The sequence below is a fragment of the Sceloporus occidentalis genome, unplaced genomic scaffold, assembly GCF_023333645.1.
Source record: "Sceloporus occidentalis isolate IW3139 unplaced genomic scaffold, rSceOcc1.0.p SCAF_1, whole genome shotgun sequence".
In the NCBI taxonomy this organism is placed as follows: Eukaryota; Metazoa; Chordata; class Lepidosauria; order Squamata; family Phrynosomatidae; genus Sceloporus; species Sceloporus occidentalis.
In genome coordinates, this window is record NW_028316981.1 from 147,473,404 (window position 1) to 147,500,971 (window position 27,568).

At 41.1% G+C, this 27,568-nt stretch overlaps 1 protein-coding gene across 8 annotated transcripts in view; it reads right to left on the reverse strand.

Annotated features, from left to right (window-relative positions):
- Positions 1 to 27,568, reverse strand: part of ARSG (arylsulfatase G) — a 143,020-nt gene that overhangs the window by 87,774 nt on the left and 27,678 nt on the right. For 4 of the 8 annotated variants that reach the window (XR_016282506.1, XR_016282507.1, XM_089540524.1 and 1 more), the window contains exons 2-8: positions 13,689 to 13,881; positions 11,777 to 12,129; positions 7,662 to 7,805; positions 5,588 to 5,775; positions 4,065 to 4,112; positions 2,920 to 3,031; positions 581 to 718 (exon numbers count right to left, since the gene is read on the reverse strand). Coding sequence is in view for 6 of the 8 variants with exons in the window: in XM_089540524.1 (XP_089396650.1) it covers positions 581 to 718; positions 2,920 to 3,031; positions 4,065 to 4,112; positions 5,588 to 5,775; positions 7,662 to 7,805; positions 11,777 to 12,006 (860 nt within the window). In the remaining 2 variants the exon portion in view is untranslated. Of the gene's footprint in view, positions 1 to 580; positions 719 to 2,919; positions 3,032 to 4,064; positions 4,113 to 5,587; positions 5,776 to 7,661; positions 7,806 to 11,776; positions 12,130 to 13,688; positions 13,882 to 17,663; positions 17,756 to 27,568 lie in introns of those variants that run through there. The other 4 variants (XM_089540540.1, XM_089540532.1, XM_089540550.1 and 1 more) reach the window with 4 other exon arrangements.

A 27,568-nucleotide genomic window follows, 5' to 3' on the forward strand; every position in this document is an offset into this window, starting at 1 on the left:
AGCTTGTACAGATACACATTTCTAGCAAACATATTTGGGGCATTCACTGATCACATTTGGATCCATACACTTAAAGGATATTATGTGTACATCCTAAAATGTTTCAAGAGTGCCTTACACATACTCTGAACCGTTTTTTAAAAAAAAACAGCTTCAAAACATGCATTGATTAGTAACTTGACAGGACTTGCTTTAAATCACAGTGCTTCCTATTTAATGGCAATAAGCCATTTTGCAGAAAGTGACTCTACAAAACCTTTGGCCACACAAGAAGAGAAGAAGGTTATGTTAGAATATCTCTCTGAATATCTCTCTGAAGGAGAAAAAGAAGAGAGACAAGAGTATATTGAGTCTGGTGCTTCCCTTGGTCTGACACTAACCCATGTAGGGCTTAACCATGCTTTACGAAGTGGTCCAATGCACTTTTACTTAATAAAAGTAAAACCTTTCAATCTCCTTCCCACACCTATACAATAGAGAAGGGAGCACACAAGTTCAAAATTCGTGAGACTCATTTGTGTAATGCTAGCTAAACCATAATTTAGTGTGACACCAAAAGAAGGCTACTGCCTACCTTTACCTTGCATGATCGATGAACTGAATTGCTTTCTCTGTATACTTTGCAGCCAGGCTGTTGAGGTTCACAGGCTGTTCAACAATTGTGAGATTTTCAAAAAGTGGAAGTGCAATCTCAGGATAACAGTCTTTCTGCTGTTTGCTGGAAGGGAAATGATAATATATCCTTTAAAGAATTATATAGTTGGAAGAGTTAATTTTGAATTTTGATCCTGGGGTATTAGCTACTACTCCTAATTTGGTGTCATATGCAGATTTGATAAGCATGCCCTCTACTCTTTCATCCAAGTCATTGATAAAGATGTTGAATAGCACTGGGCCAGGACAGAACCCTGTGGGACCCCATTAGTAACTTCTCTCTAGGATGAACAGGAGCTATTACTTGAGCACCCTTTGGGTTCAGCCAGTCAACCACCTGTTACATTGACTAGCCCACATTTGACTAGCTTGTTAGAAAGAATATCATGGGGGACCTTGTCAAAGGCCTTAGTGAAATCAAGATATGCTATATCTACAGCATTCCCTTCATCTACCAAGTTGTAATTTTATCAAAAAAGGAGATCAGATTAGTCTGGCATGACTTGTTTCTCAGAAACCCATGTCAATGTTTTGTGATTATGGCATTGTCTTCTAAATACTCACAGACTCTGTTTAATGAGCTGCTCTAGAATCTTTCCTGGTGCTGATGTCAGACTAACTGGGTGACAACTATTGGGTCATGAAAATGCATTGGGAGATTAAAATTTACAGTGCTATATAAATAAAGTTTAATAATAATAACAACAACAACAACAACAATAATAAAACAGAATATATCTTGAAAAATCAATCAGGTTTTTCTTTCACTGGTATATACACAAGGAAGTTAAGTTTATACAAAAAAAGAAGAAGTTGTTTATCAAATTATGAACAGTGTGCAAAGTGAATAATATACTCATGCACACAACTAGAAATCAGGATCATCAGTGAAGGTCAATTGTGATAGAGCCTGGACAGACAAAAGAAAGTCGTTCACCCAACAAAAAGGTTGTATTCACTGTCATAAGGTATTACAACAGTCAGTACCTTAAATTATTCTAACACAGGGATGGGAATTATGTGGCCTCCACCATTCCTCACCATTAGGGCAACCATCGGGCAAGCAAAGTCCTGCAGCACACAGCTCAGTTGGGTACCTCTCTTTCCAACCTGTAATCTCCCCCTAGTGACTGAGCTAGGAAAGAGTGGGGAGGATGGCCAGAAAAGGAGTTCATTTCATCCTATAATGCTTCCTGGACCATTCTGGGGAGCTCTGCAGGCTGTATTAGAACTAGAGGTTCCCCATCTCTTCTATATGCTGTTAATGAATAATGTCTCAAATATGGATTCTTATGTAGAAAAACAGCACCACACACACATCAGTAGGCTTCAGGAAACTCATGAAGAAATGAAACCCAGGTCTTAGGGGTGGGGTTCTCTATGTGGTGGTAATGTTCATTTGGGAATTTTCTGCTCTCTCTGGGGTGTAGAGACTCACTACAGATTTCTGCCATGATGGCACCACTGGTAGAGAGATCTTTGGGAGGCATTAGGGGGCAAACAAATAAATTTTAAAAAACCAAATACCCAATAAGAAGGAAACATCTTGGTGACAACAGACAACTGTAATTTGTTTGGAAAGGTGAGAGAAAAGCAGGCTGCTAATGGAGTTTTCTGGAAGAAGATGTGGGTGGCTTAAACACTGAAACAGGAGCACGCCACTTGCTGGAGGCCCCCACTTGTACCTCTAGTTCTCTAATGCTGAGACCCAATAGCTGTCCATCTTGGTCTAATATGGAGTTTCACAGAAAAAATGTGGTTCCAACTGTTGAAAATACAGTTATCAGATCAGACATACTCCTGCCTCGATGCAAAAAGGTGTTCTATACATTCTTATGAAAAGAGAAGAAAATAAGGTTTTGTGGAAATGGGTGAGGGAAGGTAGATACATTAGGAAACTGTGACTTGCTATTACTATGTCATTACTAGGAATCATGGTTCCTTACATATGTGACAGCTCTGATGAACAAATAGAACAATACTGCCCAAAGAGCTTCTGTATTGTTTTCAGTGAAAGGAACATCTCTCTGTGCACAAAGGGGATACAACCAGTGAGCCACACTCTAAACTGAAAAGTTCACTTCCTCCAGAGTGGGAGAAGCTTCTTGGAGAAGAATATCCACAGCCCTGGATTGGGAGCAGTGAATTCATGGTAGAGGCAAGAGGTTTTCTAGAACATTAGTTCACTAAAGAGAAATATCCTTGAGCTTCAGGATATTAGAAGTCTGTCTTCAAGGAAAGAAGCGTGTATCAGGGAAGCCTTACCTTCCTCTTGTAGAGTGCCATGGGCAAGCTGGACAAGGAGGTAAGTTATAGCCTGGGGTGTCAGTGCACCCCATATCATGGCTATAGGGTATCCCGAAGTAATAATCGAAGCCTAGAATTAGAACCAAAGAATTAGGAATTCCACAGCCACTATTAAAGTATTTAGAAAACATTTTTGGTTGTCTTACATTTATATATTTATAGTGCTATACACATGTATCCCATTTTTGAGCAGTTATTACCAGGGATTCAGTCTGCTTAAAGGCAGGTCATGGGAGGCTTACATTGTTCCTGAAGGCTTACATTATTTATGTGAAATAAGGTTTATTCAGACAAAAATATATAGGTTGAGCCTAAGATGAGAGCTCACTGCACTAATGCTCCAGTATATTCATGTTCCCCAATCTAATATCCTTTGGTGCCACAGGACTTTCTTGTAGACAGGAATATCAGCTCTTTCTTCAATCTCAGTTCCAACAGAGAAGATTTTCACACAGCATCGTTATATTGTTCCTTTATCATCCCAAAGTGTAGTGGAATCGTCTTAACAGATAGACGATTCCAAAAGATTTTCACATGAGGCTGTTAGTGTTCTTAAATCGTTGCTAAATTGTTCTTAAATCTTTGCTGTGTCCAGTGTGTGAATGTAACTGTTTTGATATCATTTTGTAATTATTTATTGCTGAATTCTGATATATCAACGTTTTAAGAACACTAACAGCCTCATGTGAAAATCTTTTGGAATCGTCTATCTGTTAAGACGATTCCACTACACTTTGGGACGATAAAGGAATGATATAACGATGCTGTGTGAAAATCTTAGAGACTGGCTGTCAGAAGCACAAAGATTGGTTTGCTTCTATTGTCCTCACCTCAGACACACTTTTTTAACATTTGTCTTATGGTGGAAAGAAAGAAGGGCAGCTCATATCCAACCATCATGTATGCCTTTTTGGCCCATCCCAACTCCCACTGGAACACATTAGCAGAAGGTTATTGGACACTAGCTACCTGCTCTCGGGTCTTAAAAGAGCTTCTACTTTCAGTCTCAAGAGGAACAGTTCAGACCCCTGGGAGAGGAGGGCTTACATCCACACCACGTTTTTTTGTATTCCAACACAGGAAAAGCAGGATGGGATCCTTACCACGGAAGTTTGGATGATAAGGGCCATTATGTCCCAAGTGCCATTTGCCTGCAACAGAGGAATTGGAGATACTGTCAAAAAAGCAATACTAGCATATACAATACTGGTTACTAAAGAAAATAATTCTTATGTGAAGTTGGAGGCTTTCATGATGGGCATCCATAGTTTTTTTGTGGGTTTTTCGGGCTATGTGGCCATTTTCTTATACAACATGGCCACATAGCCCGAAAAACCCACAGAAAACTAAAAAAATTCTTGTTATTGTAGCCAAGTGGGACGATAACCAATGGGACTAGGAAAAGGGCTGTAACTTTACATCTCTCTATTCTGATCCTTTCCAACAAAATAAAATAGTCTTTAAGTTCTTAACTGGCTTTAGTGAATGCCAAAGTCTTAAAATGTAGAAAGTAACTATACTTGGCACATTCTGACAGCTGTTAAAAGTCAAATTTTCTCTTTTGGGCCTTGTGATAACATCACTCAAGAGCATGACCAACTGGAGAGAGAAGGACCCAGGCAGGAAACATCCAGACATCATTGCTTCATGGCTTGTTAAAGAAGCAAAGGAGAAGCTTCTGCACTGTCCAAGGAAAATGCACAATTATGCCTCCCTTTTGTTAGTCTCTCTGAAGCAAAGTGCACATTCCTCTCCCATCACTGATGCACGACTAACAAGACACACTACAGTAACTGTGCAGAAGCTCCCAAATAATCTCACATGCTTGTAACAAGAGTGTCTGGAATCAACAGGCCAACATTCTGTTCCATGTCTGTAGCAAAAGATTCTCATTGGGAGGTTACAGGCACATTTGGAATTTTGCATACAAATACTCTGGGCATCATCACAAATTAGCAGCTGTGGAGGGCAGCAGACAATCACAAAAATGGTGGAAGCACCACCTTTCTCTGTGATTACCTATGTGTCACAGAGTTCCCTCTTTCTTTCTTCCTCTTTTGTTTTCCTCAACCTCTCAGTCTCTTCTTAATTATCTCTCTTTACTCTGCCTCCCCCTCTGGCAGGGTAGCCTGCCTCCATTCAAATAAATGGAAAAACCATTCCATTCACTTGAACAGGAAGGAAAAAAATGCTCAGCCTGCCAAAACTGAAAAGAAGTGGAAGAAAAGTCCACTCTCTGTCAGGCATATCATTGCCTCAAGGATTTGGGGTGGAGGGATTACATGTCTTTCCCCTCCAGCCATTTCTTGGCAGAATGGGTTCCCCCTCCACCCACAACCCACCTCATGTAAATGGGAAAATGTCAAGGGCAGCCCCACATAAAATATATTATAGAATGCAACTGTGGGTTTACCAGTGTGGACCACCATGGGCAGACTAATAAAATGTGTGGACCAGCCAAAGCTAGCAAAAGGCCTTCTGTACCTCTGATGCCAATTGGGTCTCTAGTGGCAAAGTGGAATCTTGGAGCACCCTCAAGCTTCCCTTCAGCACTCTAATCGAATGGACATAGAAACAACTAAAAATAGAACCAGATTAGCTTTCTGACAGCCCTAGGTTTAATCACCTATTATGGCAGTGAGGTAGCCAGCTTCCTTCATAACTTCTGCTAAAGTTGTCTCATTCAATGGAAGGCCACCCACTGATGTCACAGCAAAATTGTGGGTCACTCCATTGCGAAGGCCAAGGCGCCCTGTAAGCAGAGAGGCTCGTGATGGGGAGCAGGTGGATGCTGCTGAGTGAAAATCTGCAAATCTAGAGGAGGCAGAGAGAGAGAGAGACTTTCTGTGTATTACTGCTTTACTGAGTACTCTTCCCATGAAATGATTAACCCTAATCAAGTCAAACTAACTTCAAATAATCATAACATGTACGCTTAAGGATATCACAAGCTTAATCTCTTATTTTTAATTCCTCTTTATAAACCCATTTGAGTTCTTAGATCAACTCATCTCATTCGTGTTAGCACTTTTCTCTGGTAGAAGCCAACACTCAGACCCACACTCCCTTTCCTTCCGCCCAGTCTGTGTTCCAGGCTAGGTACTCAATGGTGCAACTGAAATAAATGTTCCAGATCTTGAAGTGGCTAAGGGTCTCATGCCGCTGTTGGTACAGATATGTGTACACATAGTCATAATGAAGCACACATGCCTCTTGTACTGTGATGCTGTGAAGACATAAATACTTGTGCTGTAGGTCAACCCTTCCCCCAAAGTTGGTGGCATCCCTGACCACCCTGACCTCACATCGCAACTTCTGAGTGAGTACTTTGGTGTTCCTCTGTTAATGAGATTAATTTGGATCAGTTTCAGTCTTTGAGTACTGATGACGTAGACAAGCTGCTTGCTAAGGTCAAAAAGATCACCTGCCCTCTTGACCCCTGCCCTTCATGGCTGGCCATCCGGGAGGGGAGACAACTATGAGTTTGTTAAGATCTATAATTAATGCCTCCCTCAGGGAAGGCAGTTTTCCAGCCAGTTTAAAACTGGCTGTGGTTAAACCTATTCTTAAAAAGCCATTCCTTGATGCCCTGGAGCAATCTAACTACCGTCCGGTATCTCTTCTTCCTTTTTTGAGCAAGGTGATTGAGAGGGCAGTTGCCAACCAACTCCAAGCAGCCTTGGATGACACCGATTATCTTGATCCATTTTAATCTGGCTTCAGGTCGGGATATGGAGTCAAGACCGCCATGGTCACCTTGGTCGATGATCTCCTTCTGTGTATCGACAGGGGAAGTGTGGCCCTGTTGGTGCTCTTGGACCTCTCGGCGGCCTTTGATACCATCGACCATGGTATCCTTCTGGAACGCCTGAGAGGGTTAGGAATTGGGAGCACTGCTTTGCTGTGGTTCCGGTCCTATCTCTTGGGTAGGTTCCAGATGGTGTCACTTCGGGACAGTTGTTCGGCAAGGGGGAACTCAAATCGGGTGTCCCTCAAGGCGCAATACTGTCTCCAATGCTATTCAACATTTACATGAAGCCACTGGGTGAGATCATCTGGAGACATGGGGCGGGGTGTTATCAGTACGCTGATGACACCCAAATTTGCTTCTCCATTCTCGGACTGCTTCAGTGACCAAGGATGGAATCTCCCCTCTGAATGACTGTCTGAGGTCAGTAATGGATTGGATGAGGGAAAATAGACTTAAATTGAATCCAAATGAAACTGAGGTACTCGCTATAGGCAATCCTAATATGGGAATGGTGATAAGCTCTCTAGTTCTGGACGGGGTCACACTTCCCCTAAAGGACTGTGTTGGTAACTTGGGGGTACTCCTGGACTCGTCGCTTCAGCTGTCATCTCAGGTGGATGCGACGCCCAGGAGTGCCTGTTATCAGCATCAGCTGATATGCCAGCTACGACCCTTCCTGGAACGGGAAAACCTAGAAATGGCTGTACATTCACTGGTAACCTCTCATCTCGATTTCTGTAATGCGCTCTACATGGGCCAACCCTTATGCCTCGTTAGGAAGCTGCAACTGGTCCAAAATATTGCAGCCAGATTGGTTACAGGGAGTTTGAAATTTGAACCTATTACACCTATCTTAAAATCCCTACACGGGCTGCCTATTAACTTCTGGGCACAGTATAAGGTATTGGTCATTACCAATAAAGCCCTGCATGGCTTGGGTCCAGCTTACCTGAGGGAACGCCTCCTCTCATACAATCCTTCCTGCACTCTCAGGTCCTCTGGGAAGAATCTCTTGCAGTCCAAGAAAACCAGACTGGTATCGACTTCCCAGAGAACGTTTTCTGTTGCCGCTCCAAAAGTCTGGAATGACCTGCTGGAGGAGATCCGCATATAACATCTTTGGAGGCCTTTAAAAAGGCAATAAAAACGGATTTCCTCCGGTAGCCCTTTCCAAACTGACCCTTCGGAATGTTTACTCTTCAGTTGGGAATTATTGTTTTTATTGCTATTTTAAGGTGGGAGGGAGATAGAGAATTGGATTTTATATGTTTTGCCATGTTTTTCCTTGTGGTTTGTTGTGATCTATTTTTATTGTTCTTATGTTTGTTGTTACGCGCCTCGATCCAATATAGGGAGAGGCGGGATACAAATAATAATAATAATAATTATTATTATTATTATTCCTGCCTCTGAGATTCTGGTCTTGGTCATGCCAGCTGTGACACAGGCAAAGGGCACATGCTCAGAGCCACCTTGTGTCTGAAAGGGACTGGCTCTGGCCCCAGGGTGGGCTACACTTGACCTGGCAGCACAAAGCTAGAACCCCAACAGAAGAACTCACACACCTGGAAGGGGTGTGTGTTTTTGGAAGGTGCCTTAAGCACCTAAATCTGTCCTTTGCCTTAAGCACCTAAATCTGTCCATCATCTGCTCCTTGCCAAGACATCCCCAAACAGGCATCCTCTGGGGTCTGCATTGCCCAGAACTTAGAAGTAACATGTTACAAGGAACAACATTAACAAATTTAAATGGTGTAATGAGGGCATAATGATGAACTTTTTATAAAAAAAAGTAACAACTGGTTAATAACATTGTTTTGTTTTCTAATTACCTTTTCTCGTTTCTTTGGTGGGAGACTAAAATGACTTGAGGGGCAATCTGAAGGGATTCCCCCCCCCCCCCCCAATTTAGGTTATTTCCTCTCATTTTAAAATGGACTTTGTTGTGTTTTTTTAAAGTAACCCCCCTCCAAAAAAAAAAAAAAGACCCAAACCAATGGCAAAATAATGAGTAAAAAACAACAATAACAACATTGGGGCAGTATATTATTGGGGGTGGGGATGTGCAACAAGTTACTTAAACAAATGGCTTTTTAAAGCTTTTTGAAGCACTTGCTATGCTCCAGCACTGTTATGTTCAGGGTGGGAAGGGAAATAAAGCCCCTTCTGTTTCCGTAGAAACAACAAGCTATGTTTCAACTACTTTGTGGATGACCTAGAAATGGATATTATTATTAACCTTTATTTATAAAGCGCTGTAAATTTACACAGCGCTGTACATACAATCTTTTAGTTAGACGGTTCCCTGCCCTCAGGCTTACAATCTGGAAAGGGCCAAGCAATTGCAATATATACACACATCATTTTCTTGCCTTTGGAATTACTGAAACAAAGGCTGCACAGCACACTTACTAGATTAGTATCCGGAGAAAAGGGTGGGATATTAGGGTCATTCAACATGTTATCACTTATGCTGCTCCCTCCCTTCATAAGAGGAGAGGCTTTATCAAATGTCCAAACTGTATGACATTTCCAGCCATCTGGAGTTATCTAATATCTCCCTGAAAAAGCCCATTCCCTAATCAGGTTGGCTCAAAAGGAGTTTGATTTGCTCTGGGAGCTTCACACTTGTCATTATATATTTTGAGATATGCAGTGTCCAAAAGAAGCATATAAGTCATGTGGGCTTATGAATGGAGATGTGGCTATTAATATAACTAAATGGTAATTAACTCCAAGAAAAACCTTGAAGAATCTGACAGCATTAGAAGCCTGCACAGTCTACATGGGCTGAAGCACTGCTCAAATGTTCTTTGAGAGACAAGCCTCACGTAGTCAGGTGAACCTTTTGCACTGTGATCTTATTCAGCTTCAAGGTGAATTATCAGCCAATCTGAGATTTAAAATTCAGATAACAACAGGGTGAATATTTTCTCAAGGGGTGAAGCAAAAGTATATAAAGAACATGTAGGGGGAAATTGCCACATTCACCACCTCTTGGAAAGCTATTCTCTCTGAGCCTTCTTTCTGCAGTATCTAGAGAACAGTGACTACTGATCCTTAAGAGGCTTCTGATGACTAAATCCAATTATTAGTCTCGGCTAGAGCGGAACTACTGGATCAGCAGGAACTTGTAAGGACAATCAATTACCTTGTTCACAATCATAAATCAGTCCTAACAGAGACAAAAGCAGAACATACCAGAAAATCAAGATAAAAAATTACTCCCAAGTACAAGAATCACTGTATATATACATAAATGGTAGTTCAGCAATCAGCTTCTAAATCAATACCAAAAAGCATTCACTATGATTACGATGATAGGATTTGGTCAACTTGCTCATAGGTAAACATAAGTAAACATAGGTAAGGTAAACATATTTTAAAAAATTTCTGCAATATTTGGGAAGTTAAGTCAATATCTGTGTAAATTCCATTTATGCAATGAATCTACTCTAATTAAGTCTAAATTAGATGTAGTGCTTAGAAGAACCATTTAAATCACCTTGCATATTCTAAACTGATATATAAATGCCAGGTAGATAGGGAAGCAACTCTCCAAAATGAACCATTCATTCTTGATTGTGCTCTACTGAACTCCTACAAAATGAGCTACCACCAGTTTTTGGCCACATTGAGGAATGCTGATCAACTAAAATAATACTTTTAATCACCTGCTCCCTAGGGTTTGTGTACGTGCCATAATCGCATGAACTCACTGTGTTCAAGATGGGACAAAATGGGATAAAAATGTGCACTGTAAGAAAACAGAAGTCCCAATTATTGTTGCTATCTCAACTCCTTGACTTATAGTTTGCCCAGACAGGTTTTACAATCCATTACTGACGTAGTTTGGAGAGCTATAAACTCTCTGAACATTAACAAGCACTGTCCATACTAAAAACACAACCATTAATTAATACTGAGAATTGCTGTATTAAAATATTTCACAGCTCTTGTGATTATAGAGAAAACTTTAACAACATGATTAGGAACACCTGTGATAAAAAATTGGCTTTTTCTTGGTGTTGTTTTAAGAACATCAAACAAAATGGCTCTTAACACTGATTTAAATTAAACAGGAAAGATGCATTTGATTAAATTGATGAAGTTTTGTATTTTAAATGCTAATACAGTTTGGAAGTCATCCTCAACAGATGGACTGAAAAATTGTAGTGCAGATCTGTTTCTAAGTGACCTTAGAAACAGAGAGAATATAACAGAGGAACATCAGAGATTATGGCCTTTTTTTTCCGCTTGAGCCGCACTCATTAGCTGAGCCTTTCAAACTGGCTCTTTACATGTTCTTAAGCATTTTGATGAGGCCAGCTATAAAAGTTGTGTGTGTCTATAGGACATGTACAGTTTGCACATTTGTGTATCTTAAGCAAACAAATTCCCATGCTCACAATATCCTGAGAAACATCTTGCAGAAATACCTCAGAAGCTACAAGATGCCCATTCATGACAGAATGCTCCTAAATTGCATTGTTCTGTTTTAATCTGGATTCAGTGAATTTTTCATCACTGCAGCTGGATTACAGAGGAATTTCCTTTCCTTTCTGAGATCTGTTTTCATTACAAATCAACAAGAATGAATACAAGTTTTTTAGGAGTCCTGGTACTTCCTTAGAGACAGGTTCCCAGAAGACGGTGCTGGTAACTTGTTCTTCCTTCCCACTAGAGTTGACTTATGAAGCTTAGGATCAGTGATGCACCTTTTTAGCAAACTATTCACTTAGCTGCAACTACGGGGACAGAGGTGGGACAGTACAACCTATTCCAATGGCTAACAAGAAATGTCATGGGAACTGTCAACTCTTCCTAGGCTGTTTTTCTTGGTGGTCATGCTACAACTAGGTCATTACACAACTGGAAAACTTTGGAACATAAATTATCTTATTTTCCTTTCCATACCTTTTCAGTATGTGTTGAGTCTTTCAAGGTGTCATTTTAAGAGTAGAATCTGTACCATATTTTTAAAGCTTAGCACAGTGCCTAGAAAAAGGGAAGCATTTTACAAATAACAACAAACGCAGATGCAAGACAGTAGCTTAAAGCTTACCTCATTCCTTCCGATGCCATCTTATCTAGGTTAGGAGTGTCTTTTCTGAGATCCCAGTTGGCCCCAAGATCTCCCCATCCAATATCATCAGCTAAAATTATTATGAAATTCGGTTTCTTGTAATCTGATGCTTTTCCTGTCAAAAAGAGCCCTCGATGATGACAGTGGAAAAGTCCAATGAAACAAACAGCCAACACCAACATTAGTCCTTTAGGCAGCAGAATATCCATGGTAGCCACAAAGCAATACTAGGAAACATCTCAAGAACGTTTCATATTACAAAATTTCCTTTTGTATTGCTTTCTTCAGAAGCAGTACAAATATTTCATGTCTTCTGCAGCATCCTCATTATTCTGCAGGAAACAAGATCAGAAACAGAAATTTAAAAAAGCGAAAAGCAGTAGAAATAGGTAGGACATATTTTTATTCAGTGTCATATTCTGTCTATCTGAGTCTCCATATCAGCTCAAGGAGTTGGGAGACTTCTACAGAGGTACCTCCACTGTAGATGAAAAACTGCTGGAACCCACCACAATTTTTCTGAATCTCCCAGGAATTCTCTCCTCCTGGTCAAGAAGACATAGGTGGGGTACAAACCGCCAGAAAGAGGCGGCCGGTGGCCACCTCTCTTTTCCGTGTAATCACGCCACAGCATCCAAATTGCGTGGCACGGCTACGCAGAAATAAAAGGACCTCTAAAAAGCAGCTCCTTTTAGCACTGCCACAAACTGCCTGCAGCTGTGTGAGGACATCACTGCCACACACGCCTGTCTGGAAGGTGCGCAGCAGCGACGTCACAGCTGTGCGCGCTGTGTATACCTGTGGGGCATCTGGAAACAACACCCTGAGTTAACCCTAGCACATCACCATAGAATCCCAAATCTACTTTTAGCAACCTTATTTCAGTCATAAGTCTTAAGAAAATCATTTTTAAGCTCCACCCAGGTCAAGAGATTTACAGCAGCATGGTAGATGTGAGTTCTGTGAACCGAAGTCCAAAAGTAATTTTCCCAGGCTCTACAGTATGTTTAATTGGAGTAAATGTATTTAGGATAGCAATCTAAGGGTTAAATCTTGTTCTTAGTCCCATATAGAGTAGGACCACTGAATCAACTGGATTAACTACATGATGATTCAACAATTGATTCAATGTGTCTACTTTAGTGGGGATTAAGGAATTAAGATTCAGTCTTAAAACTTATTGCTTCTCTTTTCAGATGCTAAATGATGCAAATGCTAAATGCAAATGCATGTAGTTGCCATGGCGCCAATCCAGTGCTGAGAGGGGTGGCAGTAGGAGCGGTCTGTTTAGCCCCTAAATCTGGATTCAAACCAGCAGTTCTGTGGCTTTCCATTTTTAAAACTATTACTTGTCAATATAAAAATTAAAGGTAAAGATAAAGATGATTAGATTTTTCCTTCATGTTTTTATGGAAGCTTTGGCATCAACATCATTCTCCAAAATGTGACATAGTGATATTCCAGACATTATTTATGCTGTAATGTTTATCTTTATAATTCAGATAGCGTATATACTTGACTATAAATGACCTCATATGTAAGTTGAGAGCAGGTTTTGGGGCCAAAATTATGGATTTTGATATTAACCATGGATAAGTAGAGGGTAAAATGTTGAGACATGTAATGAAGAGTATAAAGGATGAAGCAAAGGAAAACAATGCCAAAGAACTTACAAAATTGCAAAATAACCACTTGGGCTCACCCTAAAGGCTGGATGAATAAAGTAAATGGTAGCTCTGAGATGTGTGAGAGTGACCGGTCACAGGTGGAGCTAAGAAAACACACACATGTCAAGGGAGGTAAAGACAAAACAAAGAAAATGGCAACTATGGTAGCAGTGATTAAAATATAACCTTACCTGATTTTAACCCAGAAAATCTGACAAACTTACATAAATGTCTTATTCAGATTCTTCAAAGCCTGAGTCTTCTTAGAGTTCCTTTGAGGTGAAGTGCCAAAGAGCTGCCATCACCATTTTCCCATCCGGCATGACGGTGTATTCATGCACAGCAGGGGCTTTGACTGGATGGCCCTTGTAGTCTTTTCCAACTGTATGATTCTGTGAAAAAGATCAGAAACAGCACCTGGGTGGAGAGAGGAGAGGGGTTCAATGACCCTTCTAGGTACAGTATTTATATTGACCCGTGGATAAGTAGACCCAGGTTTTTGGGGTCAATATTTTGAGTAAAATTTCTAGACTTATACATGGGTATATACAGTAATTATTTTCTTAATATAAAAATGTTTATATTTTCTTCTTTCAAAATCCTCACTTGCATTGGAACTCCTTTGTATTTTGTTTAGGAAAGGGAAGATTTTCAGCATGCTCAGTTTACTTGTATCAAGAGCCAAAATGGTGGTGGTGGTATTGCATTGCAAGGCTGCATTGCAATGTACAAATGCCCAGATCTGATTCTTTTCTATGTAGTTCCACATACACAAACATCAAGATGAATGAGCACAAGAAAGGGAGCTCACACAGAAACAAGAGCACCATCTGTTCTTTCTAATCTTCACGACACATCAGTTACAGAAATTCTAAGAGCTATGGTTGAACTTTCTCCTGTACTAATTAGTATCTGAAGGTTATTAGAAAATCTAAATTAGTTTAGATCGACTGTGATAGAAGATAGGGCATGCACAGAACAGGTCATATAAGAGTCACTGGTCTCTGTGCAGACAGGAGAAAGGGCAAACACAAAGTAATTTTTAAGTACGCAATCTCATGTGTAATGTGCATTTTATAATTTGCGGATTTATATAAACACAGACACACCACATCCACACCAGAAAGGAAGCCAGCTACATGCAAAAATTCAACCTACATTCCACAAGCACAGATGTACAGTATATTGTTCACTACTACTGGACCCTCTCCCTGCAACCCAAGCTTCACTCAACTACATCCAGGACTAATGGCACTGCCCAAGGAGAAGCATGTCTTGGTCTGTTCTGGAAGCTTCTGTGAGGTAAACCATGGTGTAAACTATTCTGCTGTTTCCAGATAGCTAGATGAATGATAAATACCTTAGTATATATTGATTTGTGAGATAAACCATTACAGGAGTTCACCTCTGTAGCTAAAGGGGAAATATCCTAGTCATTCTGAGGCACACCTCTGACTTGTATTTTAACTTTTTTATTTTGTGGATTTTTAACAATTTTTTTAATCACTCTAAGCCACTATGAGTTCCAATCTGAGAAAAAGGCAAGAAACAACAACAACAATGCCTTATGTCCTCTTCTGAGGTTGAGTGCTGTATACTGAAGATCTGTTTTCACACATTTCTACTAAACATATCTTGTGTATGCCATGTGTGTATCAAATTCCAGTTTTCATGTCACACTTGACACAAATAACAACTAGATATATGGAGGTTCATTAATAACTGTACTCCACATCATTTTGGAAGAGCTTTGTTATTAAGTCTTTTGGATAACTCTCACTGACAAAATCAGTTTAGCCTTGACTCCAAAAGGACAATTCTCATTCAGCTGATTCATACTCTGGGGCCCATTTCTACAATTTAGTCAGGAAAGCCATCATGGTTTAAGCATTAGATTATGCCTCCAGAAACCACCTGGCCATGTAAACCCACTGAGTGATCATGAGCAAGTCACACTCTCTCAGCCTCAGAAGAAGGCAGTGGCAAACTCCTAAATAAATCTTGCCAAGAAAACCCCATGTTATGAGTCATAAATGAACCGAAGACACACAACAACAAAATTTACTATACTCTGAATTGGTAGATTAGCATTAGAATATAGAATCACAGAACCTCATAATTGGAAGGAACATCAAGGAACATCTAGTCTAACCCCCTACCATGCAAGAATATAACCAAAGCACTCCTGGAAAATGCTCATCCAATCTCTGCTTAAAAATCTCTGAAGAAAGAGACTCTAAGGCAGTCTTTTTCATTGCTGAACAGCTCTTACTGTAAAAAAAAAGGTCTTCCTGATGTTTAGATGGAATCCTCTTTCCTGTAATTTGAATCCACCATTAGTAGCAAAACAAGCTCCATTACAGTTCTGGGAGTTAGGATTTCTCCCCAGAAATTAGAAGTATAGACTCAGTTGTGGGAGATACCATGAAGAACTTTCTAATCTGTTCATCCAAAAATTAATTATATGTCACATGATAATCCAGAGAATTTAAAAGCAACTATTTTCTTTGTAATTTTGGTTAAGAATTTCCTCAATTCAAGTGCAATCATTTAACAGTATGCTGCTAACTAATTCTTGTCCTAATTGTTTTTAAAAAAGGATTTTTTTTCTTCTATTAATTTGCTTGTTACTTTCTATCTTAGTGTATATAATGTGAGTAAGGGGATACAAGTGCCTCCATGTATGCCAAAACTTGTACACGTCATTCACAAGATCAAAATCTACATGTGTGAAAGGGAGCCCCTTGAATCAGAGAGTGATGCTGACTATCTTTCCTTTTAGGGGATTTCCAGTGTTCATCTCAAACCATCTGAGTATACAGGTTTTCCCCTTGCTGCCTCTTTCTCTGCCAACCACAGAGACTGGTAGGGGTTGAAGTAGCAGCTTGTGAGACTGGAAGGGCACCACCCATCCTCACAGCCCTCTCAAGAAATGTGCGACTGTATTTTAAATCTCTACCCATTTCAGCTTCTGCCATAGAAGGCTTCGTCACAGCTCCAAAGCTCAACAAAAACATCCTTGTCAGTAAAAGTATACACTGGATGTGATTATACTTCTCTTAGAGTAGCAGCTCATCCTTTTTTATCAGACACACAAGTATACACAGAATCATTAAGCTGATCGCTAAGAAATCAGAGCTGAACTTCACAAGATGTGAGCAACTTGATCTGCTAAGAACTGGCAAAAACCGACTTAATTTTCAGGGCTGAAAGCTATTTGTACACTGCCATCAGCACCAGCCTAATCTACAAGGACAATAAGAATGTTATCAGAGGATGGCAATTGAAAGGAGAAAGAACCAGCCTGGATATCAAAGACGGGGAGACTCTGTGAGTATAAGCATTTGGGAGGTGGATGGAAAGGGCTAGCTGAGTCCAGCCAAGACCAGTATTATGACAGATGGTTCCAGTAGTGTATCAATGACCTTGCAGAAAGAACGTGCAGCTGAAGATACAAAATTGGTAGGTCAGTCAACACAAAAGGATGAGGGGAGGGGAAAAAGTGACCTAGTTACATGAGGGGCATGAGTAAATCACTGGATAAACAAAACAAAATGGAGCCCTGAGATAGCAGGGGAAGGAGAGAAATCCCAAGGAACACCCTCCACGAGCCAAGAATTCAGAAGCTGACTTTTCTCAAGCCTCCCAGTCAAGTTCATTGTCAAAGGCCAGGCTTAATGAATGAGCAAAGAGGTGCAGACTTTGAAGAAATGAATGTGGTTGAGTAAATGAGCATATGATTTCTAGGGAAATGTAAATCCAAGAGACAGGGACCTGCATGGGGTTTCTTCTCTATGTTTAGAATGGCACCAAAAAAATCTTGCGAGGAGGAAGGAATACCTAAAACATACTCAGATTTTAGATATAAAATAGACTATTTAAAATTGTATATGTCTTATTTGCCTTTTAAACTGTTGGGTGTTTTAATTAATATGTTTTAATTGATGATGTTCATTCTAGATTTGTTGTGGCCAGTGGCCTGCCTGTTCCCATTTTGCCCTCCAAAAATGAATGCCTGAGGAAAGGAGGCAGAAAAGTGAGAAAAGGTGAATACATGAGGAAAGAGGAACACTGTGCAAGGAAGTAGCCGTTCAAGATCCTCTTCCTCTTGATTCCAACGGCATCAAACATATTCTTGGATGGGGGAACTTTGGTAAAGGTAGAGAAATTCATGTCAGAAGAGGAGGACCATAACTCACCTCCCATTCCTACCCAGTGGCCTGGGTGGAAGAGGAAGAGGACACCTGCTTTTCATGCAGAAAGGTCCAGGTTTGTCTCCAGGTGTGGCCAAGATAAGGTCTTCCTTGACATGATGGAAAGCAGCTGTCAATCAAAAACAATGACACTGGGCTACAGGCAAAGCAGCCTCTTAGGGTTTACTGCAGGAAACAAGGAATAGAGGAATACAGCATATACACAGAACTTGGAAATGTTACTTTTTGGGGCTACAGCTCCCAGAATCAGGCTGGCTGAGGGATTCTGTGAGTTGTGCACTTAAAAAGGCAGCAATTCAAAGCTTTAGTTACTGGAGGTGGGGTGCAGAAATAGCAGATGCCATAGAAGAACTGGATGGATCAGGCTTCCTAGAACCCCACAGCTTCTTTAGGAGGAGCTCATTTAAGCAGGGACCTAGACTGATGAACACCCAGCCAATTGGATGCACACACTGCCTCACTTCTACACTGCACCAGCCACATGTCCTGAAAGGCCACTTCCTTCTGTCCCACCTCATAACAAACATTCCCAGTATGCAACAATAACACATCCTCCTTTGTTTGATATTTAGCCCACCTGCTCTACAAGGGAATCATATAATTTCACACTGACCAATTCAATCCTCACAATAAACCTATAAAGCAGGCCTGCACAACGTATGGAGCGGGGGGGGGGGCACATGTGGCCCGCCAAAGGAATTTGGGTGGCCCTTGAGGATGTGGAATGACTTCAAGGCACCTTCACTGCTCAGCCTTCTCTTCAGGAGAGGGCCACATATGGGAGGAGATGGATGGACAAACGCATGCCCTGCGAGGCTCCTCCACTGCTCAGCTATCTCTTGAGCAGAAGATCAGGTGGTGGTGGAGGAGGAGGAGGAGGGCAGGCAAATGCTCACCCTACAAGGCTCCTCCTCTGCCCAGCTTTCTCCTAAGAAGGGTAGGCAGTATACAAGAAAGAGAGGCAAATGCTCGCCCCTCAAGACTCCTCTGTCGCTTGGCCTTCTCCCAAGGAGAAGTCCAGGTGGAAGAGGAGAATAAGCAAGGCTCACCTGCCACTTGGCTTTCTCCTGAGAAGAGGACCAGTAAGAGGAGAAGGAGAATGGAATTAATTCTAATTAATATAATTAATGAATGAAGCCTGAAAAAGTTAGTCTATTGTAATTTTGGCCCTTAACTACTGCCAAGTTGTGCAGGTCTGCTGTAAAGAAACAGACTGAGGCAGTAGCCAACTCACAACATCCCAATGTTTTTATAGTTGAGGAGGGATTTGAACTCATGCCCTCAATTTTTGCCTGATTCTATCTCTACTATACTATTTTGTCCTCATTGTGCTGCATATAGGGATGCTCTTTGTTCTGACTGCTGCATAAACTGACCTGGAATTTATCTGAATAATGCATATTCAGAATTTGGACATCAAGTTTCATAGAATCATAGAATTGGAAGAGACCGCACGGGCCATCCAGTCCAATCCCCTGCCATGCAGAAAATCCAAATCAAAGCATCCCTGACAGATGGCCATCTAGCCTCTGCTTAAAGACCTCCAAAGAAGGAGACTCCGCTACACTCCAAGGGAGTGTGCTCCACTGTCGAACAGCCCTTACTGTCAGGAAGTTCTTCCTAATGTTGAGGTGGAATCTCTTTTCCTGGAGCTTGCATCCATTGTTCCGGGTCCTGTTCTCTGGAGCAGCAGAAAACAAGCTTGCTCCCTCCTCAATATGACATCATTTCAAATATTTAAACAGGGCTATCATATCACCTCTTAACCTTCTCTTCTCCAGGCTAAACATCCCCAGCTCCCTGAGTCGTTCCTCATAGGGCATGGTTTCCAGACCTTTCACCATTTTAGTCGCCCTCCTTTGGACACGCTCCAGTTTCTCCACATCCTTTTTGAATTGTGGTGCCCAGAACTGGACACAGTATTCCAGGTGGGGCCTGACCAAAGCAGAATACAGTGGCACTATTACTTCTTTTGATCTAGACACTATACTGTTATTGATGCAGCCTAAAATTGCATTGGCCTTTTTAGCTGCCGCATCGCACTGTTCACTCATGTTCAACTTGTGGTCTACTTGGACTCCTAGATCCCTTTCACATGTAGTTTCATTCAGCCAGGTGTCCCCCATCCTATATCTGTGCATTTTATTTTTCTGCCCTAAGTGCAGTACCTTACATTTCTCCATGTTGAATTTCATTATGTTAGCTTTGGCCCAGCTTTTTAGTCTATTCAGGTCATTTTAAATTTTGATCCTGTCCTCTGAAGTATTAGCTATTCCTCCTTATTTGGTATCATCTGCAAATTTGATAAGTATGCTCCCAATTCTGTCATCCAAGTCATTGATAAAGATGTTGAATAGCACTGGGCCCAGGACAGAGCCCTGTGGGACCCCACTGGTCACTTCTCTCCAGGATGAAAAGGTGCCATTGTTGAGCACCCTTTGGGTTCGAACAGTCAACCAATTACAGATCCATTTAACAGTTACTTTGTCTAGCCCACATTTTACAAGCTTGTTTGCAAGAATGTCATGGGAAACCTTGTCAAAGGCCTTACTGAAATCAAGATATACTATATCCACAGCATTCCTTTCATCTACCAAGCTGGTAATTTTATCAAAGGAAGAGATCAGATTTGTCTGGCATGACTTGTTTCTCTGAAACCCATGTTGACTTTTTGTGATTATGGCATTGCCTTCTAGATGTTCACAGACTCTTTGTTTAATTATCTGCTCCAGAATCTTTCCTGGTATTGATGTCAGGCTAACTGGACGATAATTGTTGGGATCCTCTTTTTTCCCCTTTTTGAAGATGGGGACAACGTTTGCCCTCCTCCAGTCTGCTGGGATCTCTCCTGTTTTCCAGGAGTTTTCAAATATGATTGCCAATGGCTCCGATATTACATTTGCCAGTACTTTTAGTACCCTTGGATGTAGTTCATCTGGTCCTGGAGACTTAAATTCATTTAGATTAACAAGGTATTCCTCTACTATCTCTTTACTTATTCTGTGCTGAAATTCCCCTATTCTGTCCTCTGCTCCATTATCCTCAGGTTGAGCACCCTTTTCCTTATCTGAGAAGACTGAGGCAAAGAAGGCGTTGAGTAATTCTGCCTTTTCTCTGTCCCCTGTTAGCATTTTACCATCTTTTCCACACAGTGGCCCTACCGTTTCCTTCTTCTTCCTTTTGCTGCGGACATATCCAAAAAAGCCCTTTTTATTGTTTTTAACCTCTCTAGCAAGCCTGAGTTCATTCTGCACTTTAGCTTTTCTGACTTTACCCCTACACATGCCTGTTATTTCTTTGAATACCTTTTTTGTGATTTCCCCCCTTTCCATTTCTTATACATGTTCCGTTTAAAACTTAGCTCAGTTGAAAGTTCCTTAGTCATCCATCCTGGTTTCTTGAGACACCTCCCGTTTTTCTTTCTCACTGGAACTGTTTGAAATTGTGCCTTCAGTATCTCCCTTTTGAGAAACTCCCATCCGTCCTGAACTCCCTTATCTTTTAGTATTTCTGACCACAGGATCGCCCTCAATACTTCTCTAAGTTTACTGAAATCCGCTCTCCTAAAGTCTAGAATGCGTGTCTGACTATGCCTGGCTTCTCCTTTCCATTGTATAACAAACTCCAGGAGAACATGGTCACTTCCACCTAATGATCCCACCACTTGCACTCCATTAACCAAGTCATCCTTGTTGGTTAGGATCAGATCTAAAATAGCTGAACCCCTTGTTGCCTCTTCCACCTTTTGGACAATGAAATTGTCTTCCAGGCAAGTGAGGAATTTGCTAGACCTTGAGGATTTGGCTGAGTTTGACTTCCAGCAAATATCAAGATAGTTGAAGTTGCCCATCACTACTACATCTCTCTTTTCTGTGTGGTCATCTGTTCTAGAAAGATATCATCCAATTCCTCAGTCTGACTTGGGGGTGCCACATTAACATGACAGTCATAGCTTTGCGCAGTTGAGACATTTCTAGGAATCCTAGTAAGTATGTATTACTAAATAAGCATGGAATCTGAGAGTAGTCCCAGGGAGCAGTGCCATGAAATTCAAGAACAGCTTAGGATTCCTTGCAATATCATAGATGATTTCATGGTAATGCCTTCTCAAATGGCCACCTTTCTCAAATGGCAGTACTGCTTTCTCAAGTGGCCTGTAAAACTAGTTTGGTGTCATTATGTGCCTTTTAGTCAAGTGTGATTTACAGCAACCCTATCATGTAGGATTTTCTTGACAAGAGATATGCAGAGAGTTTTCCTTTGCCTTTGTTTTCATCTTAGGCTAAAAGAATGTGACTTGACCAAAGTCCCACAGTAGTTTTCCATGGCAGACCAGGGACTGAATCATGGCTTTCCAGATTCCCAAGATAGTCATAACTGTTCAACATCCCAGCTAAAGCATATGTTATCTGTATGTGTACATGTATGTGTATGTTCTAAGATGGAACTTCTTTGAATGATTAGTTGCAGACATGAAGGATTAGCTGGAAAAGGCCTCTGCTCATGTCTTTTTGCCATTTGTGACAGAATGTAATTCCATTAATGCTACAAGGAGAATCAAGAATACTGATTAAATTATTTAAATGCTGAATATCCCCAGACTTTCTCTTCCAGCATGTCATCCTGTTGTTTGCAAACAATGCATTGTAGATAGGAAATGACACTGAGCTGAAGGATCACCTTTGCAGCAAAGGTGAATAACTAAATATTTCTGTGTCTTTCTTATGTCGTTGCTTGTCCAAGACATCACTACCTTTTGTTAAACAAAGTATAGTTGGCCCTCCACATTTGCAGCCTTGACTTTTGCAGATTTGATTATTCATGGATTTGATTAATATGTTACCTCCAGGAACTTCTAGATCCTCCAGTATGACTCTATGGCCAACTTTCACCAAAAATTGCATTGAGGAACCTAGAGATTCCTAGAAAGAATGCTTATCTAGGCATCTGTAGTTCCTCCAGCACAATTCTAGGGTCAGCTTCCAGTGGTTGTTGATCATAAACTTTCTGAATGACCTAGAGATTCCTAGAGAGATGTTCTCTTAGGTAAAAAAAAATAGTTTTCTTTTATTTTCAGTTTTTCCACTTTCACTGAGGATGTATGTCCCTAACCCCAGGAAAGTGGAGGACCTACTGGATACTGTCTCAGGAAATGCAGACACACACCCTATGTTTTCAGAGGCAAGTTTCCAGGAAACAGAAAAGCAGTTGCAGCCAATGGACAAAACTATGGTGCAATTCCCTGCCACAATGTGGGGAAATAAATATGTGTTGGTACTCCACACCAGATACCCGAGGAACAAGTATCAGAGATCTTTCTGATATCATGTTTGTTTTCCCACCACCAGTTCTTTTAAAAGGACACAAAATCAAGAGGTACCTAGTTTGGGGGGTAAGCTCCAATAGGACTGTGGGGATTATCAGACAATGGATGCCCCATCCCTGTCCTGTCATGTTCCCATCCTTCCTGCACAATAGCAGGAAGAATTTTCAGACAGGATTCATGTTTATCCCATCCGAAACACATGAATGATGGAGATTGCATGAAAGGCTTTAGATGAAGTCACGCAGATCCAGTCATTATCCCACAATGAACCTGTCATTAAAGCAACATTGGCTGACATACTGCATTAATGGAAGTTCACGTTAATGAAATGCCACTTTAATGACAGGTTAAAGATGGAATTGGCACTATGATTTAAAGGCCTTTTGCACCATCACAGTCACGGATGGGTTATGGATGGGATAATGACGGGGAAGTGATCCCATCCTCATGTGAAAATCTCCTGTGTTTGCCTTCTAGAGACCTCTTGCTGAGTTCTTGCTCCTTTTTAGCATATGCACTCTTTTAAATATCCCCCTCTAAATCTGGGATTTGGCCAGAGAATCTCATTAGCAAATTCTCTGCCTACAAGTCCTGATCTGACATAGAGAACCCTGGCGATCTTATCATCCTTTTCTTTGCATTGTTCTGGCCAGAGGTATCAATATGCCCTAGCTTCTCCCCAGGAAAGATTAAGGGGACCAAGGAAAGATCATTTTTGATCTTTTGTCATCTCAAAGATCATTTTTGTCATCTCAAAATCTATCTTTCAGGGACTTCTTTCCCTCTATATTGCACTTCTTCAAAACTGTTCCTTCTTTCACTGGTATGTGCATGGTTTAGGGCAGTGATTGCCAAAGTGGGCAGTATGCTCCCCAGGGTGTGTGTGTGGAAAGATCCAGGGGGACAGTGAGGAAAAAGGGATGGCAAGGGGACCTTCAGTCAAATTATTGGTGTGCAAGAAAGAAGGGGAACCAGCATCCTTTAGGACCATGGTGAGGATGAGCCTTGCATGAAACTTCTTTTGAGAGTCCCTGAAAACCACAGCATAGCCTTGCTGATCATTTCATGTGGTGGTGTCTCCCACTCTTTGCCTGTCTGCACAAGTTAACTCTCTTAGGCGGGATACAGACTGCCCCTTTGGGGTGGCCTGCAGCTGCCCCTTTGCGCCATGTATTGGGGCTAGGGCAGCCACAGAGGCAGCCCAAAGGCCCCAATACGGTGCTTTTCGAGACCAGAGAGAAGCGGCAAAATGCCGCTTCTCCCTGGTCATGAAAAGGGGTGTCCTTGGGGCTTCATGCCCCAGGACACCCTGGGAGCCGCAGCCAGGGGAGAAAGGGGCCGCTTGGCCCCTTTCCCCCTGGCACCATTCCTGCAGCAATCTAGTTGCCGCGGGAACAAGGCACCCTCCAGGAAGGAGCTCCATTTCAGAGCTCCTTCTTGCACCGCAGTTAGGCCACCACAAGCGGCCTGACGTGGCACAAAGACGTCAAGCCCGCACTGTGCCATTTGGACACGGCACGGCCGTCACATCAAAATGGTGGCGGCCATGTATACAGGGCGCCATTTTTACGGATGGAATATGTACTAGGGTTGCGGGGCAGCTGTAAGAGACGCCCTGAGGCAACCCTAGCACATATTCGTTACGTGCTACTAGGCCCATCTGGAGAAGGCTTTTGTTACATATTTCACTGATGGTTGTGGTGGTGGTGGTCAGGAAACTCTTGCAAGGCTTGGGCATTGCATCTATGGCTCCAAGTAGCACCATATTGTGGCAGACTGAATAACTGGAGCAAGGAATTAGAGCAGCTGGTAGTGGGGGAGAAGCGGAGGCAAAAAGGAGCTTTCATATTTTAGATCCTGCTTAAGCTTTGTGAGCTTTACTGGGACTTGGTTGACAGGTTGGTGCTGCTCTGTTGCTCCTGCTTTCTTTCATTGGACAGGCTGAAAGAAGAGGTAACAGAAGCAGTAGTGTGTGTGTGTGTGTGTGTGTGTGTGTGTGTGTGTAGGGAACACTTGTAAAAATAACCATGATACCATATGTGAAGCACTTTGTATGCCTAAAATGTGTTACAAAAATACTAAGTATTCTTAGTATTATCCTTAGGAAGCTCTGGTGTACAATGGTTAAATGCCAGTACTGCAGCCACAACACTGTGAGTTCAATCCCAAAGGGCTTCAGGTTGACTCAGCCTTCCAACCTTTTGGAGGTTTGTTGGGGGCAATTGGCTTACAGATTGTAAACCACTTTGAGAGTGTTTAACTTCACTATGAAATGATATAGAAATGTAAATACTATTGCTAAATGCTGCTGGTATCCTGAGGGACAACAAAAAGTGCATTCCCAACTGCCACAATAACAGCGTAGGCACCACATGGGCCTCTCCAAGGAGATAATTTCAATGATAGAAAGATCCAGCCGCAAGTACTTTTTACACTATTGCCACTCACTTTAACTCACAAAAGCTATATCAGTGTGATGGAATCCAGAGAATATTACATTCTTGTTTCCCTCTGGTTATAAAAGAACTCAGAACTTCAACATTCCTTTGTCACTCATGCAGAGCATACATATATACATAAAAGATAGTGATAATCAGAATGACAATTTAGACCTTGCACTGAATGAGGAGTTCGTTCATTACACGATCATTTAAAAAGGAAGTTTCTTACCCTGAAGGCAGAGAAGAAAGGCCTGAGTATGTGTGGGAAAGCCAGGGTAGAATATGAAAAACCCAGTGGCTGGGGGAAAGAGGGATATGAGCAGATTTGCCAGAGCAGAGGGACTAATGTTTAGTAGAATGATTGGTTATGGATACAGAAGAAAGAAGCAGAGGTTTAAAAGAATTCCCCTGCTCATGAGAATTTGTATCCTCTTGGTACAAGTTTTTGATTTCCACACAGCCTGGCCTAAGTAGTACCATGTGTACAGAGTTGGAAAACATATATCTGTGGGAGCACTACGGTGGTTTGACTCACTAGGAAGTTGTTAACCAGTTGCCCAAGGAACAATCATTTCAGAATAAACAGTGGGAATTAGCTGACTGCTGTAAAAAGGAAGGAACATTGGTTGATGTTGGTTTTGGGGGAGTTTTTTGTTTGTTTTTGAATTCACTATTCAAAAAAGTTCTGCAAATGAAAACTATATTTGCATGATGGGAGGGAAAGTCAACTTCTCTTTTGCAGACTCATTCCCAGGATGTAAATCTTAACTTGCCTAATAAGAGCTGAATCCTCAAGTTGCCCAATTGTCTTGATATGGCTATACGCTTGAGTCACCAAACTGCCTCATTTGGGATTTCTTAACTCACAGTCCAGAAACATGGGTGAGATATACTCCTACATGATAATGTTGGATTGGAGATAGTTTCAGGATTGTCCTTTGGAGATAGGTTCAGGACAAAGTACAAAGTGTTGGTTATTACCTTTAAAACCCTACATGGTTTGGGTCCAAGTTACCTACAGGATTACTTACCTCCTGTGTAATCTGTCCCATACACTCAGGTCCTCAGGAGGACATTTACTCCAAACTGCCAAAACTAGACTGGCAACTGGCTCCCAGAGACATTTTCTTTGGCTGCCCCTAGACTGTGGAATGACCTGCCAGGAGAGATTCCACAGCTAAATATGTTGTCTGAATTTAAAAGAGTATTAATGATTTATCTCATTCATCAGACCTACCCAATCAATTTTAAACTATGAATTTTAAATAAGGATATTTTAATTTTATGCTTGATGATTTTTAATGTGTCCTACATTTATATATTTTAACTGGATGTGTTTAAATGGTTTTACATGTTTTGATCTATGTTGTACCCCATGTCAAGCCTTGGGGAGACAGCAATAAGAAATAAAACTGTTGTTGTTGTTGTTAGATTTGAACTCTGCCACATACGAACACAACACAAATATACACCACGGAGGATATATTTAAAAATATTTGGAATGGGAAAAAACCTAGAATTAAAATGAAAATTTTGTATGATTCGGTTGACAGGGGGGGATGGGCATTGCCAAATCTAAAATGGTATTATCAAGCATGTGTTTTAGATTGGATTTTAGATTGGATAAGACTAGAGAATAGAAGAAATTTAAAGTTGGAAAAGTTTGAACTTAAATTTGGCCTACACGGATATTTGTTATATGATAAAGTGAAACTAGACAAACATTTTAATAATCATATTATTAGGAAAGCACTACTACAGGTTTGGAAAAAGTATAAAGAAAAATGGTGTCCAAAAATACCCATTTGGGCCTCGACAAATGAGGCTATGTTTGGAAGAGAACAGTATAAGGAGAACGATTGGGTGACATATAACAATATTACGAAATGGTATGAAGGTAAGAGAATAATGAAAACACAAGAAGATTTAGGAGGATATCCACACCAATTGGTTTTCTTATAGACAAATTAGAGAGCACTTTTTAGTTGATATAAGAGATAAAGGAATAGGGGAATGTGATCAAGCATTAGAGAAAATAATTAAAGACCCAAGGAAACAAATCTCAAAATTATACAATTTGATATTGGAATATGAATTGTAAGCAGAAACGGTCAAGGAATTTA